Source organism: Myotis myotis, unplaced genomic scaffold (assembly GCF_014108235.1).
Source record: "Myotis myotis isolate mMyoMyo1 unplaced genomic scaffold, mMyoMyo1.p scaffold_m19_p_16, whole genome shotgun sequence".
Taxonomy (NCBI): Eukaryota; Metazoa; Chordata; class Mammalia; order Chiroptera; family Vespertilionidae; genus Myotis; species Myotis myotis.
The window spans coordinates 46,350,170-46,371,254 of record NW_023416320.1 but is presented as its reverse complement, the minus strand read 5'-3'; the positions used below and the strand labels follow the sequence as shown (position 1 = coordinate 46,371,254).

The window sequence follows — 21,085 nt, the reverse complement described above, 5'->3', positions numbered from 1 at the left end:
CAGATTGCAAGAGGGATGTCCAACAGTCAGACATCCGCCAAGGGGTCCTGGATTGTGAGAGGGTGCAGGCCGGGCTGAGGGACCCCCGGAGTGCATGAATTTGCACCAGGCCTCTAGTTTATAATAATAACTAAGAAACAGAAGCTAGTCAAGTAACTCATCAGAGTACATTCATGTCTATTTTCTTATTTCCTCTTAGATAAACTTGTGGGAGAAGTAGGACTAGATTCTTACAGATGAGGCAACAGATTGAGAAAAGGTAATTAACTTCTCCAGAGGCAGAACTAGGCCTAGAGCATATTTGTCTTGTGCTCCTCCTTCACCACATAATATCTGAGTGGCATGTAGATGTGTGCACAGGTATCTGCGCACACATACAGTGAACCCTGCACACACGCCATGCCTCTATCCAGGAATGACAGCTATAGTCATGTTATTGTTCCTAATAGCAGCATATCTTAAGAAACTCAAAAACAATATTTTTGTTGTTCGGATGAATATAAAATCGGTTTTTTATAATAGCTACTATAATTGCTACTTATGGTTGTAATATTTTTTTCTAAAAACTCTTACCTCAAAAATTGCCCAAAATATAACTCTCGAAGGAATTTTCAGTCTCAGTTTTAATCAGAAAAATGTAAGTTAAAGAATCTTTGACAGATCACTATTTTTCAACTATGTGTGTACTTATCTGTGCATACACATATATGAATGCTGACAAGGTTTACATTATAATAGATACATAGAAACTTTATAATCCCAAATAATAAAAGTCTAGGTGGCATCACGCGTGACGTCATCACAAGATGGCTGCCACAAGATGGCTAGCAGGGGAGGGCAGTTGGGGGTGAGATCAGGCCGGCAGGGGACGGCAGTTGGGGGCAAACAGGCCAGCAGGGGAGGGCATTCGGGGGCGATCAGGCCAGCAGGGGAGCAGTTAGGCATCAATCAAGCCAGCAGGGGAGCAGTTAGGCGGTGATCAGGCTGACAGGCAGAAGCGGTTAGGGGCAATCAGGCAGGCAGGCAGGCGAGTGGTTAGGAGCCAGCGGTCTCGGATTGTGAGAGGGATGTCCGATGGGATCAGGCCTAAACCGGCAGTTGACATCCCCCGGGGGGTCCCAGATTGAAGAGGGTGCAGGCCAGGCTGAGGGACACTCCCCCCCCCCCCCCCCGCAAGAATTTCATGCACTGGGCCTCTAGTTGTCTTATAATTAAGCAATGTTTTTTAGAAATCAATATGGCAATATGTAGCAAATTTGGCAATTGTAAGAAATTGTATACTCAATTTAGTTATCCATGCCTGCAAGTTTATTCCAAGGATATTATTTAGAAAAACACACAAAAAAAATGATGCGCATTAAAACATTTTTGTAAGAGACCCCTCCTCCCTTCTCCCCAAGAAACATTTTACAGTTTTAGAGTTTCATAAAGTATAGATGATCATAATCAGCATGGGAAAGTGTTTGATATATGCAAAGACAGTGTACAAAATATATGTTAAATGTGCTTGTTGAGGACTCTAGGAAGTTACAAATGAAAGTTGCATATAACAGGATTATGCATATAAACGTTTGTATTTTCTTTGTAATACTTGTACCGTTTAGTTTGTATCTCTTTACACTATTTCCCTTTAGATAAAAGGTTTTTACTGCTGTCTAAACGTGTCTATGCCTTCTTGAGTGGGACTTTTCGTCTTTTTCTCCTGGAAAGGGGTTTGGAGACTGGGTTGTTGGGTTTGTTTAATTGAGCAAGTTCTACTGGTTGAGGCCCAAACTAATCTGTTGTTCATCTTACCCTATTTACACGCTAATGCCTAAGGCAACTATTTTCAAGCCTTTTCATCTCATGGCACACATAAAGTAATTACTAAAATTCTAGGGCACACCAAAAAAATGTATTTTTTGCCAATTTGACAAAAAATAGGTGTGATTTTGACTCATTCACACCAGACAGCTGTTGTTGTGTTGGCTGTTGTCACTGTTTTATTTTACAAATCTAAGGGCAAAGAGCTCAGTGCCCCGGACTAAATAGTCAGGTATTGCATGTTTTAAACATTCTTGCAGCACCCTGGTTGAAAATCACTGGCCCAAAGGGATTGGTATGCTGATGACTGTTGGTAAATCATTTTTCCTTGATTTCCCTCCACATAGCAAACAAAAAAGCACTTTTGAAGATTAACAGTAAATATGCCTTAAAAAGCCAGCTCTGTTCCTGCCCTCCCTCCTTTTTATAAAAAATATCTTTAAAGCATAACATTGGGAAGTTCTCAGTGTGATTTAGTGCAGGCTCAGCTGTTATCTCATCTGAAGGGTTCGCTAGAGGCTGGAGTTTCCCCACAGTCCTGACCGCGGAGAGTGGAATGTGGTACTGACGTCACAGCCGCTCCTGGGAATGTTTTGCATTCTTCTTCCTGGCAGTGGTCAGGTGGCTTCCAGCAAGAGTGAAGGACAACAGCTTCCAAAAAAGAAAAAAAGAGAGGAGGAAAAGAACAGTTTATAATCAGACTATTGTGGAGGAGGCACTTTTATTCTGAGCCAGAATTGAAATTAGAGTCAGATGTCTTGCATTCTGATACTGCACGAATGTTAAATGCATTGATTAATGACTGTAATAGCTGAGCTCTTTGGTCTTTTTACTGAACTTAAATTCTGAAACTCTCTTTAAGGATTACGGAAAAACAACTTCTTGTAGCTGACATTTTAACTATGAAAAGCAGCTTTCTGAGTGTAAAATGAAGAAAAGGCACACTTTTTCATAGATGTTTTTAAGGTCTGTTAATCTTCTAAAAATTCACTTCTGTAACCTAAAATCTTTGTTAAGCTGTTAATGTATTTTGTGCTAGTCAACCATTAATTGAGGGGGAAGTTACATTTCAATTAAAGGTATATGCAGATTGAAATATCTGCTATGAAGTTCTTTTTCCCAAAATACTTACATTTCCATTGTTATTTCTGTATATTACATTACTGGCCAAGCCAAATAATCTAAACAAAACTTAGCAGCTTCTTAATATAATAAACAGAGGTTTTGCCAAAGGCGTGCAACTCTGTAATAATGTGTGCAACAGAAAGTTGGGCAGTAATTGAATTACATTTTAAATTAATTTGTGTTTTCCTTCTAGCCACTGGAGTACCTTTATTCAAATGTACTATACTGGTTTACCAAATCACAATTTGTATGTTTGTGTATTTTTAAAGTACTTTATTCCTTTTTCTTAACCAATGCCTTTCTGTAGACTTTTACTTATTTTGATGAAACAGCCGTTAGATTAACAGCAGTCCTCCAGCTGAAGTGAGCTGTGCTTGAACACTTTCTGTTGTGCATTGAAATGGAAAGCTGGCTTCACGTTGTCGGTCATGTTGCTGGTAAGGAATTTCCAGAAATGTAGAAAGTGCCGACTCATAGTATACAGTGGACTCATCCAGTTACACAGAAGGGCTGGAGGGGGTTTCCTGAGCTCTTGGCTGCCGCAAACAAAATATGCCACTGTTATGTACTATTTTATTTTAGACTAGAGGCCCGGTGCATGAAAATTCGTGCACTTTGGGGGGAAGGGTCTCTCAGCCCATCCTGCATGCTCTCACAATCCGGGACCCCTCGGGTAGGGTCCAGTCCCATTGCAGCATGGCTCTGGTACCCCGGGCCGGGGGGAGGGACCAAGAGGCCAGTCTGATCGCAGCTAAATTTACTAAAAACGTTAAATATTGGCTGATGGGAATTAAGAGAAAAACTAGGATTTGTTGCCTTTAATTTTCCTGCTCTGTTCAGGTTCCCCGGAGACTGCAGGCGGGTGGAGGGACCACGACTCCCAGATCGCAGCATGGCTCTGGTTCCCCAAAGCCTGCGGGCAGGGGGGAGGGACCAAGAGGCCAGTCCAGTTGCAGCACGGCTCGGTTCCCACGGCTCCCTACTGTCGCCACACCACGGGTGGCCGGGGCCCAGAACTCCCTCTCACTGCCACACCGCAGGCAGCCGGGTCCCAGGACTGACTCCCGCTGCGGACCCAGAACTGACTTCCACTGCGCCAGCCGGGACCCTAGCCTGGTGTTCAGTCGTCCGTCTGGACGTTTAGGTCGTGACGGACCCTGGCTCTTTATATTAGGATGTAGGGCTGGGGTGGATGAGGGGCTATTATAGTGCTTGGGATAAGGTCCTTGATAATAGCTTCCAAAATGGTAAAAGTTCCAGAGTTGGGAGGGGGTCGACGTGTGTGTGTGTTTTTCTGTAGTCTGTTAGAATTTGGAAAGCAGGTGGTTTTTGTGATAGTCACCTACTGTTCTCTTCTGCTCCTTGCTCCACTGGTGGGCCTTATGGAATGGGGTGAGCTCTGTAATATGTCAGTCATAGTGGTGCTTTATTTTTTAGGAGAATTGGTCTAGGAAAAGGCCTATGGTTATTATATCTTTTATGTCTGTGACTAGAAGTCACTGGATCTAATAACAATTTACTAAAAACTTTAAATATTGGCTGATAGGAATTAAGAGAAAAACTAGGATTTGTTGCCTTTAACTTGCCTGCACTGTCCTGGATATTTTACATTTATTAAAGTGTCTGAATCTGAAGTTACTAATTGAGATTTCTTTTTCATTCATTTGGTATGGAAATGATTGCAAGGTTTAGAGGAGAGGGGCTTTCTACAACAAAAATTCACCTTTCAAACACATCTCCGGTCCCACAGTTAATATATTCCAATGTGTTCATCCATCAGTTTCACAACCATTTACTGAATATCTGCGCTGTGGCAGGCCAGTGCTGGTGCTATTCTACTGACGACCAGAGCCAGGAATATATGTCCACAAATATGGAAAGCATCCCTTTAAGGTTGCTATGGTAGAAATCTAAGGGTAGAACACTATTTTAAAACTATTTTCTGATTTTCTTAAAAGTAGACAAAAGGAAGAAATATGTGCTTTTGAACACAGCCCCACACAGTGGGGACTGCTGTAGAGGCTTAGCCTGCACCTTAGAAAGTCACTAGCTATAGTCGCCTAGTGTGCGCCCCAACAATAAGCACAAAGTCAGTTCGCTTTTATGTCTGTCAGTGTTGTCTTTTCTAAAAGATGGAGAAGAAATCATTGACCTATTTTATAGATTGTTCATGAGGGATTATTAATAGAATGAATATTTCCAATATTCATAGTATCTCATATTTCCAAATGTGAGGTATCATTCTCTATCTTTTTAAATGTATGTTCTCTAAACCGTAGCAAAAAAGGATCTTATTAACATTTGGCTGATATTCTGTATGAGAACCAAGTGAATACCAATGGTTGGTAGACATCAGCTGTGATGCAACTGAAATAAGACAGTGTTGTGGGGGCACCCTGGCCAGTGTGGCACAGTTGATTGGGCATCATTCTGTGCACCAAAAGGTTTCTGGTCCCATTTCCTCTCAGGGCACATGCCCGGGTTGTGGTCTCAATCCCCAGTAGGGGGCTTGCAGGACACAGCGGATCAATGTTGTGCTCTCTCATCGATGTTTCTTTCTTTTCCCTTCTTAAAAAAAAAAAGTGATGAAGGGGCACTGAGGGCCTGTCACACTGTCCCCAAAGGCTCCTTGGGAAGACTCATGATCCCTTTGGGCATGTAATCTACAAAGCTCAGGGCCAGAATAATCACCTATGTGTTTCTTTAATAATAATTATAGGACTTTAATGATATATATTTATGTGATTTCTATTTTTTTCAATTATGAAATTCTAGGATTACATTGCCTAAACTGTCTATACATATCTTGTAAGTATATATTTAATGTTTGTTGACTAAATAAATGAGGTTGCTCTACTTTTCGGCAAAATTACATTCTTTACTCTGTAGACCCTCATGTATATACACACACATAGTCCATGGTATGCTTTTTAAATTGTGGTAAAATATTCATAACAAAATTTATCATTTATACTTTCAGTGTATTCAGTGGCATGAAGGGCATTCATAAGGTAGTGTAAGCACCACCACTGTCCATTTCCAGAACTTTTTCATCGTTCCCAAACAGAGACTACACCCATTTAAAAAAATTCCCAACCTCACTCCCCACCTTCCCCCAGCTCCTGGTCACCTCTGTTATGCTTTCTATCTCTATAAATCTGCGTATTCTAGGTAACTCACATAAGTGGAGACATACAGTATTTGTCTTTTTGTGTCTGTCTTGTTTCACTAGGAGTACTGTCCTCAAGCTTCATCCATGTTATAGCATGTATCAGAATTTCATTCCTTTTTAAGGCTGAGTAAATATGCCATTGGACATCTATACACCACATTTTGTTTATCCCTTCATCTGTTGATGGGCATTTGGATTGTTTCCACCTTCTCACTATTGTGAATGATGCTACTATGAACATTGGTATACAAGTATTTGTTTGAGTCCCTGCTTTCAGTTTCTTTGGGTAAATACCCAGGAGTGAAAATGCTTAATCATAGGGCAATTCTATGTTTAATGTTCTGAGGAACCGTTATACTGTTTTCCATACCAGCTGTACCATTTTACATTCCCACCAGCAACGCACAAGGATTTCAATTTCTCAACATCTTCACTAACACTTGTTATTTTCCCATTTTTTTAAAACAGCCATTCGGATTAGTGTGAAGTGGTATTTCATCATGGCTTTGATTTGCATTTTCTTATGGACTAGTGATGTTGATCACATGATACACTTTTAAATTCTGAAATACCTCCCTGTTAGCAGACATTATTATCTGCAAAATAAAAGTTTGCAACAAAGATACGAAGAGTTCCTCATCGACCCTTCCTTACTCCAATACCAGTGCTTCTCTTGGTGGCTGGATGTGATTTGCATGTCTGTGGCCACAGGCCACCCTTAGATGGCCACTGCTCTCAGAGCTCAGAGAAAGAGTAGGTTTTCCTCCAGTCAGCTCATCCTCCTACAACCTATTCTTTTGCTATATCTCTATCAAATTCAGTAGGTATCCAGAGGATTGTGTTTACTTACACAGATCTAATTTTTAGAAAAACCAAGCTTTTAACCTAGAGCTGTAATATATAGCTCTATTGGAAAAGAAAATGTTGTGAAATTAGTACTATACTGTAAGGACATCTTGAAATCATGAAGTCAATGAAATGTTTGCTTATTTATCTACTAGTAATTTTATGGTTTCATTATTTATATTTAATGTTTAATACATTTGAAATGTGTTTTGGTGTATAATATGAGATAGGGATCAACTTTAGTTTTTCCAAATAATTTAATCAGCTTGACTTCCTAAGTAATTTTCCCTCACTGATTTTGTTGTTGTTGTTAATCCTCACCTGAGGATATTTTTCCATTGATTTCTAGAGAGAGTGGAAAAGAGGGGGAGAGACAGAGAGAGAGAAGCATCGATGTGAGAGAGAGACATTACTTGATTGCCTCTTGCACATGCCCTGACCAGGGCCGAGAATCAAGCCTGTAACTGAGGTACATGCCCTTGACCAGAATTGAACCCGGGACCCTTCAGTCCTAGGGCTGACACTCTGTCCACTGAGCCAAACCCACATGGACTCTCCCACTGATTTTAAATGAGCCTGCTAGCCACGAGTTTGACATGCTTGCTCTGTTTCATTGTATTGACAGTCTGTAAATCTTGCCCTAAATTAGTGCCTTACTGGTGTATATGAATAATCCTATCTAATAAAAGACAAAAAGGGTAATTGACCATACCTTTGCTATGCTTCCCATTGGCTAATCAGGGATATATGCAAATTAACCGCCAACAAAGATGGTGGCTGGCAGCCACGCAGCTGAAGCGAGCAGGAGGCTTGCTTGCTCCAGTGATGGAGGAAGCCAAGGTTCCCTGCCTGCCGCGTCCCAGCTCTGAGCTCCAAAAGCAACAAAGTTTCAATTATAGAAGCTAAACAAACCCCAAATACCTGCTTTCAGCAGGCTGTGGCCTCAAAGCTGGAGCCGGCTCTCAGCTCCAATGACGACAACAAAGTTTCAATTATAGAAGGTAAATAAATCCCAGAATGAAAAAAAGGAGAGGCTGGGAGCTTCAGTTGCCGGCCAGCCTGAAAACGGCCCTCAGCCTCTCACCCAGACTGGCCAGGCACCCCAGTGGGGACCCCCACCCTAAAGGGGATATGGCCAGCCTGAAAACAGCCATCAGCCCCTCATCCAGGCTGTCCAGGCAGCCCAGTGGGGACCCCCACCCTGATCCAGGACACCCTTCAGGGCAAACCAGCCGGCCCCTACCCGTGCACCAGGTCTCTATCCTGTATAGTAAAAGGGTAATATGCAAACTGACCCTCACAGCAGAAAGACTGGGAATGACTGGTCACTATGACACACACTGACCACCAGGGGGCAGACGCTCAATGCAGGAGCTGCCCTCTAGTGGTCAGTGCACTCCCACATGGGAGAGCTCTGCTCAGCCACAAGCCAGGCTGATGGCTGCCAGTACAGCGGTGGTGGTGGGAGCCTCTCCTGCCTCCTCAGCAGTGCAAAGGATGTCTGACTGCAGCTTAGGTCTGCTCCCCGCTGGCAAGTGGACATCCCCCGAGGGCTGCCGGGCTGCCAGAGGGATGTCTGATTGCCATCTTAGGCCCTATCCCTCGGGGAGCAGGCCTAAGCCAGCAGATGGCCATCCCCCGAGGGGTCCCAGACTGCAAGAGGGTACACCCCCCCCCCCGCGAGTGCACAAATTTTTGTGCACCGGGCCTCTAGTTTATAAATAAATAGGCTTAATTGGGGAATATGATCTTAAAAAATTTTAAGCAAGATGCATCATTAGTTTCAGAAACAGTTAAGTTAGTCAATAAACACAAAGTCTGGCATATTTTTAAATTTTACTTCTTGCTATTGTATTGCCTCTTGCACTCCTCATTATAACACAGATTCATCTTGAATCCTGGGGGAGGGAGGAGGGTTAGCTACCAAAGTATAACCTGAATTTTGCTACAGATAACATAGTCTCCTTGCATGGACTTTGAATATGGAGTATCTATTACTTAATTCTGTTAGTTTTCTTTGTTTCTCAGTTTTCCTGAGGAATTCTAAAAAGAAGTTTTAGGATAATATACTTCTAATAACAGACTAATGTTTTATACATACTATGTTAATCAATGGTCTGCTAGCTTGCTATTGATCAGTTTAACATTTATTTCTTATTAAGACGAGTGTACATAAGGAGTGTTTAATATGAATTGAACAAAACTTGAACTTTTGAATTTTATGCTTGTATCGAGCTCCAAGAAGTCTGGCTCAAGAATGTTTGGTTTGTTTATTTTAAAATTTAAGATCCAAAATATTTGTATCCTGGATTTTTTTAAAAATATATTTTATTGATTTTTTACAGAGAGGAAGGGAGAGAGATAGAGAGTTAGAAACATCGATGAGAGAGAAACATCGATCAGCTGCCTCCTGCACATCTCCTACTAGGGATGTGCCCGCAACCCAGGTACATGCCCTTGACCGGAATCAAACCCAGGACCTTTCAGTCTGCAGGCCGACGCTCCATCCACTGAGCCAAACCGGTTTCGGCTGTATCCTGGATTTTTTAATCTTGGTCTCTTAGCTGATTCCTACCTCTCTCAGTCTAACCTTTGGCAGCTCAGGACAGTGTGTTAAAGATAGCATGAAAATTCTTAACTTGTTTCCTTAAAAAGAAGATAATCATACTTAATGCTTAGTGTAGATTATTTCCTTTAATCCTTAACACAAGCATAAGAGAGCCATTCTTATCTTAAATTTAGCTAGGGAAACTGAAGTCAGGGATATTTAATAATTTGCTAAATATCCTACCCTTAGTAGGATCACAAAGCTGTGTGACACTGGGCATGTCTGACTCCAGAATGATATTCTAGTTAACTGGCCTCAGAAAAGAATCCTAGCTCTGTCATAGACTGGCTTTAGTGTTTAGCATACAGGCGAGTTGGGAATGTCAAGTTTCCTTGACTCTATCGTATCGTCGTCTGTTGATGATCCTGAGGAAATTTAAACAAATTGGATGAGGCTCAAAGAATTTCCTAACGACATGGCTGCAGAACTGTGGCTTTACCTTGTTCTTCAGTGCAATACAGCTTCCAGGTGAAGGTGAACATGGTCTTCGCTTCTTCAGAGGAAAATGCATGTGTAGCATTTTAAGAATGAATATTGGACCCAAGTTTCCCGCCAGCGGAGAGTGGGGTGTCTAATTGGAGGCAAATCAGGCATCGGAAGCCTGACTGGTATCTAGAAGGGTGGCTCTAAGAGGAAGTTGAGGGTGACATTACTCCGTGTTACTGTAGAGATTGGAGTGAAGTTGCTTTGACTAATAAACTAATAATAACTGTTTCCCATATCTTTATTTCCTTACTCCTTTCACCCTAAGAGTAAATAATTAAAACCAAAAAATTTATGTCTTGAGTATTATGGAATGTGTGCTGCTGTAAATGGAGAAAAGGAGGATTTTAGGGGAAAAATCCAGACGATTCTGTTCTTGAAGAAGAGAGATCCGTTTCCTATTTGGAAGCATGCCAGTCAGTTTTTGTAGATGGAAATCTAATGGAATCAGCAAGATATGGCAGTATTTTGTGCCAGCGAAGGATGTTCCTAGTTCTTAGAAATATATGAGCAGCAAAACAAGAATTGAATGCTAAGGGGTCTTCCTGTTCCCTCTGCAGTCCCTCATTTTGGATGTTTACTTTTGCTCTGTGGTTTCTGCAGCATCCGTATTATGTGACTGTATTTACTCACATGTACTTCCCCTTGCGTGGTATCTTTCCTCACATTTGTAAAGAAAGTATTTTAAAGCTCATTTATTTTCCCCATTTGGTTGTCAGCAGCAGGAAAAGCTGCTGAAGGTGGGGTCAGAGCCAGCGTGAAAATGAGGGCCTGTGAGCTTGAAAGGAAAGAGTGAGTTTCTGCTGTCCCTGCTGCCAGAGTGACCTCAGGCCGACACCCTCCCCTCTGCCATTTGCAGAAGTTGGGCAGGATACAAATGTGTTACTCTCAAAAATTACAAAATACCACCATGTTGTATGTACAATATTCTGTTGCTTGCTCTTTTTTGAAAAGACAAAAGAAGAAAATATTTGCCAAATTTTTAAAAAGTGGTTTTAAAATCTATCTTTACATTTTAATCTTAAAAAGTGTTTTATTTACTGGATGTTCTTATTTTGGGTATTTTTTTTTTCCTGCAGTTAGTAATATTCTGTTGCTGAGAAAGCTCTCTAGAGGGTATTATTTGTGAAACCTGTAGAAACCTAATGATGTTTCTGCCATATTGTTTTAAAACATTTAAAATAAAGATTCCGAGCTTTTTAAAAGCAAGTTTTTCTTTCAGAATTTAAACCTTAGTACCACTGTATTTTCACCTAAATTCCATTGTGTGAGTTTTCTGGTATTTTATTGAAAACTTGTTCCATCCTATTTGACCTTAACCAGACCAGTAAGATTGAGGCATTGCACAGAGGTGGTCTTTCCTAGGACTGTAGCCACAAATGTCAGTTCAGTGACCAAATAATCACCAGTGTGGATTGGGAGCAAGGCACATTCCCACTGTTCATGGAGTTTAAAGACTGTGTGCTTTAGGGAAAAGACCAACTGAATACAGAGGTTTATGAACCCTGACCTGTGAACCAAGGTCAGGGTTCATTTCTCAGTCAGGGCCTGTGTCCAGGTTTCGGACTGGATCCCCAGTAGGGGGCATGCAGGAGGCAGCAAGTCAGTGATTCTCTCTCATCATTGATGTTTCCCTCTCACTTCCTCTCTCTGAAATCAATAAAAATACATTTTTTAAGTGTAACTTTAATACTTGAGCTGTTTAGAAATTACTTCAATTTAAATAATGTAGAATTTCGATCAGTACCGGTTGCAGTCCAGGGGGCTGTTGTCCTTTTGACTTCAGTGCTGACTTTCCATGTTAGTTAGTGGTACCGGTGCCATTTGCTCTATGATGTAGAACAGATTGCATCTAGGCGTGCCTCCCTTTCTCTGTATTACATGGTGCTGTGTGAGGATGCCTCTCAGATTTTTCTGTTAATAATAACAACAGCACAAGCAGACATAGTCTTCTCAGTAAGTGCTAACTTCCTCGGGAAAACAGAAGTGCGGTGTACATCATTACATAACCTAGTTTCTCTGGTGTTAAAATTTTAGCATTTGAGAACTATTGGGAAGTCTTTGCACAGAACTGTGGGCCCTTGTGTTTTCCTGTCTTTGGGTAGAGATGGCTCTTTGTCCACATCCCCATAAGAAGCACAGTGACAGCTGGACTGTGTCATGAAGTTTCAGGCACGGCTCACTGGTATTGGTTTGACTCACAGTCCTGACTCCCAGCACAGAGGTTGTCTTATGGATCAGTTCATTGCATTGACACCTGCATACAATTACCAAATAAAATAGAGAGCACCGAAGTAAATGTGAATTTCAGGTAAACTAGGGTGTAAACTTACACTAAAAAGTTATTCATCATTCATCTGAAATTCACATTTAACTGGCCATCCTATATTTTATTTGGTAAATCTGGCAACTGTATGCCTAATAATTCATATAAAATAATGTCATTGTGGGGATGAGCAATATTTCTCCTTCTGTAGGAATCACCTAAACCTTTAAGGTTGGGAAGTCTTTTCTTCGTAATTATTTCTTCAATGCGCTCCTCCCATACATCCAAATGAAAATGTATATGGCATGTAGCTCATTGTTTCACATTCCTGACAGCAATCCCTGTGGGCTTCTATAATCATAGCATCATTTTGGTAAGGCTCAGGCACGGGCAGCAGGTGGGTAAGATCCTGACTTCGGACACCCTTTCCCCATGCCACATACAATCCCTTCACCCCCCACACTCACCTACCCCCCAAACTGCAACCATAGATTCAGGATTAGCATTTGTCCCTTCCCAGAGTGATGTTCCTGGCCAGCTACAGGCGAATAAACCTTCTGGCACATTTCTGGGGGTGCTTGGGCCAAAGTATGTGACTTTTCTCATTCTCTCAGGATCTCAGAGAGTTCTTATATTAAATTATTCAAATGGCCCAGAGAACAAGAGGGGAGTTGATGGTGCATGATGTAAGAGAGGGGTCAGAGGTTGGAAGGGAGCAGAGAGAATTAAGTGTTTTTAGTGCCTTCTAAGACTTTAACAACCAGTGTCCAATGGAGAAAGAGCAGAGCTAACAGTTCCTACCAAGGGTGCAGGTTGTGGGAATTCAGACATTTCTTCCACAGGATTGCTAATATTATTTGATAGCAAAATTTAGTCTTTTTTTGTAGACTTTTTACAGAAGGAAGCTTTTATTTCTACAGGACTTCATTAATTAAGGAAGACACACCCTATTTTGAATTGGATTTCCTGCTAGTTCTGATCGGAGGCATTCTTCCCGGATCAGGGTGAATTTGGTCCCAGTGTTTGCTTGTAAAACTGAATCCAGTCATTGTATTTGCAGCTTGGCTTCCTGCCTGGTATTAAAGTACAGAGCAAACTTCAGCTAGTTACTCCCTGTGATTCTATGTCCTCCATAAAGAGCAGGGAAAGGAGAGGGGAAAACCCAGAGGGTGACTGAGTTCATTTACTTACCACTCCAGAGGGCAGCTGTGTGCTGCCTTGTCATCACATGATTCTTTGGAGAATCCTGATATTCCAGTTACCGGAATAGGAGACAGCCTTTAAAAAAAAAAAAAAAAAGCCAACATAAATAAATCAATAAAAAAGACTGGGTCTCTCTTTATGGTTCGAGCATTAGCATTAGCTGCTGAGTAAACCCACTTTGCTACCAAGTACAAGTTAAAAACAGGAGATTTTATGTTTCTCCCTCTTTTCAAAGTTTTGTATGTAAAGAAAGAACTTCTATAAGGAGCAATCACAAGGCAGGAATGTGGCACTGGTGGCTGGTCCAACCTGACTGTGCCCACTGATTCGTCCTGGACGGAGCCCCAGGTGCTGCAGGCTGCCTTCTGGATTTGTGGGTACGATCTGCCCTTCTCCCTGGAGTAACAGAAAATATGACTCATGTGCTCATTGTAACTCCAGGCACCCCCGTCATGATACCTGACAAAACTCAGCAGATTGTGGATCAGAAAGGATCGTTTCTTCATTAAATGTGAGGGGATCTAGATGAATATAATGGCACCAGCCTGAGTACCCTTAGGAGAATGGATTTATTGTGATTCCCCATTAAACTTAGTGCCCCAGTTTTATTATTTAATTCTAATCTGGCCCATTGGATTAGAGCCAAGTTACCTTTACTTAAGACTTAGTTTTATATCAGTGGAAGAAATTTGAATGTTTAATTGAATAAATTTCAATAAATTTGAGTTTAACAACTAGAGGCCCGATGCATGAAATTTGTGCAGGAGTAGGCCTTCCTTCCCCCGGCTGCTGGCACCAGCTTCCCTCTGGCACCTGGGACCCGGGCTTCTCTTGCAGCTCTGGCTTTGTCCGGAAGGTCTTCTGGTCTAATTAGCATAATATGCTTTTATTATTATAGATGAACAAGGAGTCTGCTACCTTACTACTACTTTGCTAGGTGCTAAAAGAAAAATAAGAACATTTAAGACACAGATTATGGGGAAATTATATACTTCCTTTAGATGCAAACCTTAAAAACCAGCAAATTGTCATATAGCAACAGAACATGAACAAAATAAAATTAGGTACCTGCTTGCATGTTTTATGGAGATGATACCTTCAGCTGCCTAATGTTCAGAGGAATCAAATGTGCAGAAATGAAGAAATGGTTGACAAGATTCCCAAAGCTGACCATAGGGTGCAGCAGGGATGGTTGCAACTGAACATCCAGGGATGAACATGGCAGTGCTTAAAGGGGCCAGAATGAAGCAATCGCAAGTTCTGACTTCCAGTTTCTGGACTGACATTATAAGGAACTTGGAAGTCATCACTCCTGTTTTCACAACAAGAAAAAAAGCAGAACAAACAAAATCAGCAAATCTTTTCGATCCAACTGAATTTTGAGATCACCACTCTTCTGCCCCCAGAATTGGAGAGCCAGACAAGAGGATGCAGAGAGTCACAGCTTCCCAGAGCAGACGCCGAGGAGCAAGAACATCCACTGGAACCAGTACCAGGGTGGAAAACCTCCCATGGCTGGAGGCTGAGCGTGGGCAAGCTGGGGAGTTAAAAACGACAAGGGGCTCCAGTCTTGGGAGGTAGGTGGGGCCGTACTTTTGTGAGCTTTACTTCCAGGAGCCCTGCCCGGTTCTCATGGTGAAGACTGGATTCTAACTGGGGGAAGGGAAAGTAGCCATTTTGAAATATGCCACAGCATTCTGTTCTTAAGAAGGCCTACTCTCAAGAAAAACTAACCAGACCCTAACTTGAGGTTTTATCAGTGCCCGGCTGACCTGAGGGGAAGGGAATACCCAACTCCACATGGCTCTCGTCTTCCTGTCTCAGGAAGGAGGGACAGGCAGAGAAGCAGTTGAGAAGGTTGCAGTCTGGAGGCAAAAGCCTGAAAGCTAATCGTAGGGCTGAAGAACACGTCCCCTCTCGCCACTGCCTTCCCACCGCACCCACAGGGCTCCTGAATAACAGCAGAGGAATACAACTGAGAGAGCCACGTGTCTCAGACTTTAGCTAAGTAGATGTCTCTAGGGACGTGCAAAGAAAACAGGAGAGACAAAAACACAAACACCAGAGAAAATTTTTTGCTCTGACAACTACAGTTACATCAGACAGTAAAGACAGAGTAACTCCTGGCCTGATAAACATAAAACCTCATGCCAAAAGCCTATATACCTTAGTTCCTTTGACCCAGTGTATCACAGCTGGCTCTTAACAAAAAAATTACAAGGCATTGTAAAAGCCAAAAGTTATAGTTTGAAGATAAACAGTGCAGGCATTAGAACCAGACTTAGTTATTGCAGAGATGTTGGAATTAATCAGACTGGGAATTTAAGACAACTATGATTAAAATGCTAGGGATGCTAAAGGAAAAAGTGGAGAACATGCAAAACAGATGGACTCATCAAGAGAGTGGACATAGCCAAGTAAAGAATTAGTGAGCTTGCAAAAATGTCAGTACAAACTTCCAAAGAGGAAAAAAAGGAACATAATATCTAAGAACCGTGGGACAATTACAAATGGTGTAACATATACATAATGGGAATACCAGAGAAAAAAGAAAGGAAAGAAAGAACTATTTAAAGCAATATAATGATTGAGAATTTTCCAAAATTAATGATAGGCAGTAAACTACAGGTTAGGAAACTCAGAGAACATCAAGCAGAATTACTAAAACAAAATCTATACCTAGGCATATCTTATTCAAATGCAGAAACTCAAAGACAAAGAAAAGCATGTATATCCTACAACTTTACTGCATTTGTTTATTATTTCTAATAGTTGTTTGGGTTTTTTTGTGGCGTCTTCAATATAAAAAATGATGTTATCTGCAAAAAGTGATGATTCTGCTTCTTTATTCCCAAGTTTAATGCCATTATTTATTGCTCTTACCTGATTACTCTGACTGGGACTTCCGGAACTATGTTGAATCACAGTGGTGAGAGTGGACATCCTTGTCTTCTTTCTGATCTTAGAGAAAAAGCTTGCAGGTTTTCACCACTGAATATGATATTAGTTGAGGGTTTGTCATATATGGCCTTTATTATGCTGAGGTATTTTCTGCTATATATACTAACAATGAAATTTTAGAAAAAAAATTACTTTTACAATGCAACAAAAAGAATGAAATACTTAGGAATAAACTTAAAGGATGTGAAGGACCTATATGCTGGAAACTATAAGATTATTAAAAGAGATTAAAAAAGATACAAAGAAATAGAAAGTAATATTTTGTGTTCATGGGTTGGATTAATCATCATAGTTAAAATGACCATGTTATTCAAAGTGATATACAGATTTAATGCAAAATCCATCAAAATCCCAATGGCAAGTCTTAAAGAACTAGAACAAAAAGTTATCAGATTGGTATGGAGCCATAAAACACCTCAAATAGCCAAAGCAATCCTGAGAAAAAGGAAGGAAGATAGAGGTATCACACTCCCTAACTTCAAACTCTACTACAAAGTGACAATAATCAAAACAGCATGCTATTGACAAAAAGCAGACACACAGACCAATGGAATAGAATTGAGGCCCGGGAATAAATCCACATGAATGTGGGCAAATAATCTTCAACAAAAGAGCCAAAGCATACAATGGAGAAAAGGAAGCATCTTCACTAAATGTGCTGAGAAAATTGCAGAACCTTTTTTTTTTAATTATCCTGAAGCACAGGTTTCAGAAGTTGTATATTTACTCTTAGGAAAAAAATTAGGAAATATGTTAGAAATGAATCTAGCAATTGCATTTCATTATGTACAATAACCATTCCAAAATAAGAAAAACTTTCTGAAGGAAACTGAGAAAAATTTATTCCACCACGTATGTATTGGTGCCTACCAAATTCTTAATTTGGTACATACTATACAAGGTAAACAAAAATAGAAGATGGCCTTTTCAGCTTTCGGCTGGAGGAGGCTTAGGTGCAACTTTCTTCCATTGTCTGGAATCCGGTTCATCTGACACCAGCAGCCTGCACCATGATGCTGAAGTTCGATGCAGTGAGATCAAAGTCATATACCTGAGGTGCACTGTAGGGAACCTGTGCCACATCTGCCCCAGCCCCCTGGGCCTGTCTCCCAAAAAGGTTAGTGATGACATCGCCAAAGCAACGGGTGCTTAGAAGGGCCTGAGGATTATAGTGAAACTGACGATTCAGACCAGACAGACCCAGATTGAGGTAGTGCCTTCTGCCTCTGCCCTGATCATCAACGCCCGCAAAGACAGAAGAGAAAAACTCAGCACAGTGGAAATGCTGCTTTTGATGAGGTTGTTAGCTAGAGAATTCTGGGCTACCCTGTCTCTGGGCTGCCACCCTCCTGACATCATCGATGACATCAGCAATGGTGCAGTGGAATGCCCTCTTAGTTAAGAACCACAAAGGAGTGTTTCCATTAATGTTTCAATTAAAGATCATTTGACAACCAAAGAAAGAAAAAGAAAAAATAGAAGATGTAATTCCAGTCCCTCACATCGCTAACATCTCATTGAGGCAATAGGTGCATTCTACAGAAGGAACTGGGGAGATAGACATTGGCCTATATTGATGTGGTCTAATAACTTTCCATTTGGTCCATCAACAATTTAGTAACCTGATAAGAATTTGGTTTTTTTACTTTTGTATTGTTGCAAGTTAGAGGATCATCGGGCTCAGATTTCTTCCGGCAGACACTGCATTTAACGGAGGTGATAATGTTTGAGATTGGTTGTCAGGGCATGTTTGTTCTTTGGATTATGTGATGTGGCTTCCCCCAAGAAGGGAGACTGGTTTTCTGTGTGTAGCAGTGATTTTCAACCTTTTTCATCTCATGGCACATGTAACTAATTACTACATTTCTGTGGTACACCAAAAAATATTGTATTTTTTGCTAATCTGACCCCCCACAAAAAAAATATAATTTTGATTCATTCCCACCAGGTAGCAATTGTTGTGTTGGTTGTTGTCATTTTTTTACTTGACAATCAAAGGGAAAAGAGGTCATAGTCCCTGACTAAATAGTCAGGTATTTATATTTTAAAAATTCCGTGGCACGCCTGTTGAAAATCGCTGGTATATAGCCTTTCTCCCCTCAGTGCACAGTGAGTGAGGCAGTCTTGAGGAATTGGGTATTAAGGCACTTTGTATCTGAGTTTTTACTGCATCTGGTAAAAATCCCAGTGGTGTGACAAGAACATGACAGTGTCACAGCAAAACAATCATGGACAGTTCTCATCTATTAAGAATGTTAACAGTATCCTATCTACCTGACAGGGTTTGTCATGAGAGCTGAATAAAATAACAGAAGCAAAATTCTCACCCAAGTAGAGATGGCTCCGGCTTTATGAGTTTTTATGTGACCCTATACTAGCGCCCAGTTCCCAAAGCTCCCTGGAGACCCATATTCACTCCTATTACATTGCCTATTGTCAGCCAGGAAGAATCTTCTCTCTCTGTTGTGCCAAAGAGAAGACAGCTAATGGAAACGAATCTGTAGCCTAGTGACCTCAAGCATAGAGCCATGTGATGTGAAGGCAAGATGACCTCAGATGGGTGTGTGCTTTCTGAGTCACTGGGTTAGCGTGCATGGTGGTTGTCGCACACTGGTTCCCAGCCTGCCTCCACCTGCTCTGCCCACTCCCTTGGCTTCACTCTTCCGGGGAGATGGTGGCTATGATCTTGTGCTCTTACTGCAGGAGGAGCAGCACCTCCCAAGCCTGAACTGTCATCTGGGACCTAGATATCCAGGCTGAAAAATTCCTGCTTTTTCATTTCTTTTATAGTAACACATCTAGCCTTTATAGTACTTGAAGGGAGACCTGTGGTTTGCCATCAACATGTAATGCCCAAACTACATGTTATAATTTAAACTTACAGGTGAATGTTTAGGACTAAAAGTTGTCACAGGTAATATAGTGGTAGGGATAAAGCTTAGTAACTTTAGATTGTCTGCATGTCCCCGACCTTGCTACTTTTTACTTTTAAAAAAAATTTTCATTGTTGAAAGCATTATCTATGTCCCACTGTTTCCCCCATTGACACCCGCCAGCCACTCCCCTCTCCCCCAGTCTCACACCCCAGGCCTTCACCACCCTATTGTCTGTGTCCATGCGTTATGCGTTAATGCATACAAGGTCTTTGGTTAATTACCTCTCACCCACCCACCCTCCGAGATTCTGCACTCAGTTCCATCCATGCTTCCATGTGTCTGGATCCATTCTGTTCATTATTTTGTTAAGATTCCACATATGAGTGAGATCATGTGATACTTGTCTTTCTCTGACTTATTTCACTTAGCATGATACTCTCCAGGTCCTTCCATGCTGTCTCAAAGAGTAAGAGATTCTTCTATTTTACTGTTGCATAGCATTCCATGGTATAAATGTACCAAACCTTTTTTATTCATTCATTCATCTACTGCTAGGCACTTGGGCTATTTCCTGATCTTAGCTATTGCAAATTGTGCTGCTGTGAACAGGGGTGCATACATTCATTCTGTTTGTTGTTTCGGGTTTCCTAGGATATATCCCTAGACATGGGGTCACTGGGTCAAATATCAGGTCCACTTTTAATTTTTTGAGGACACTCCATACTATTTTCCATAATGGCTGCACCAGTCTACATTCCCACCAGTAGTGTACTAGGGCTCCCTTTTCTCCACATCCTCACCAGCACTTGTCATTTGTTTATTTGTTAATGTTAGCCATTCTGACAGGTTTGTGGTGATAACTCATTGTCGTTTTAATTTGCATCTTTCGGATGAACAGTGACTTTGTGCACAGTATTTTCTTACAATCCTTTGTATTTCTGTGGTCTCAGTGGTTACTTCTCCACTTTCATTTCTGTTTTTATGTATTCTGGTCCTCTTTCTTTGTTTCTTGATTAGTCTGGCTAATGGTTCATCAATCTTGTTTATCCTTTCAAAGAACCAGCTCTTGGTTTCCTAGATTTTTTGTATTGTGTTTTTAGTCTCTATGCCATTTATTTCTGCTTTAATCTTTATTATTTCCTTCCAAAAAACTCCCAGCAAAAAACTTACTCTGGGCTTTTCTTATTGTTTGCTTTCTAATTATTTAAATTGTACATTTAAATAGTTTATCATTAATTTTTCTTGTGTTTTGAAGTAGGCTGGTAGTGCTATGAATTTCCTTCTCAGGACTGCTTTTGCTGTGTTCGAGAGATTTTTTGTTGTGGTGTGTCCACTTTCATTTGTTTCCAGGAAGATTTTATTTCTTTCTTAATCTCATTGGTAACCCATTCATTGTTTAATAACATGCTTTAGCCTCCATGTGTTTGAATGTTTTGGGGTGTTTTTACTGTACTTGATTTCTAATTTCATTCCTTTGTGATCCGAGAAGATGCTTGATATGATTTCAGTCTTCTTGAACTTGTAGAGACTTGTTTTGTGTCCTAATATGTGTTCTATCTTTGTGAATGATCCATGTGCACTTGAGAAGAATGTATATCCTACAGCCTTGGTATGAGATGTTCTATAAATGTTAATTAAATCTATCTGATCCAGTGTGTCCTTTAGAATCACTGTTTCCTTGTTAATTTTTGTCTGGAAGATCTATCTAGTTATGTTAATGGGGTGTTAAAGTTCCCTACTAT

The 21,085-nt window shown here is 40.9% G+C and overlaps 1 protein-coding gene and 1 long non-coding RNA gene across 18 annotated transcripts in view; one reads left to right on the top strand and one right to left on the bottom strand.

Annotated features, from left to right (window-relative positions):
* SPIDR (scaffold protein involved in DNA repair) overlaps positions 1 to 21,085 on the top strand; it is a 285,103-nt gene that overhangs the window by 147,170 nt on the left and 116,848 nt on the right. Inside the window, exon 1 of one of the 17 annotated variants that reach the window (XM_036338741.1) lies at positions 2,668 to 2,769. The exons of 15 other annotated variants lie outside the window; for them this stretch is intronic. In XM_036338741.1, the coding sequence (XP_036194634.1) occupies positions 2,759 to 2,769 (11 nt within the window). In that variant the 5' untranslated portion in view covers positions 2,668 to 2,758. Of the gene's footprint in view, positions 1 to 2,667; positions 2,770 to 14,879; positions 15,084 to 21,085 lie in introns of those variants that run through there. One more of the 17 variants, XM_036338738.1, reaches the window with a different exon arrangement.
* On the bottom strand, positions 1,286 to 14,785 carry LOC118671015. The gene is made up of 3 exons (XR_004972558.1): positions 14,575 to 14,785; positions 13,495 to 13,581; positions 1,286 to 2,454 (listed from the first exon to the last, which is right to left on the bottom strand). It is a non-coding gene; the product is annotated as an uncharacterized LOC118671015 (long non-coding RNA).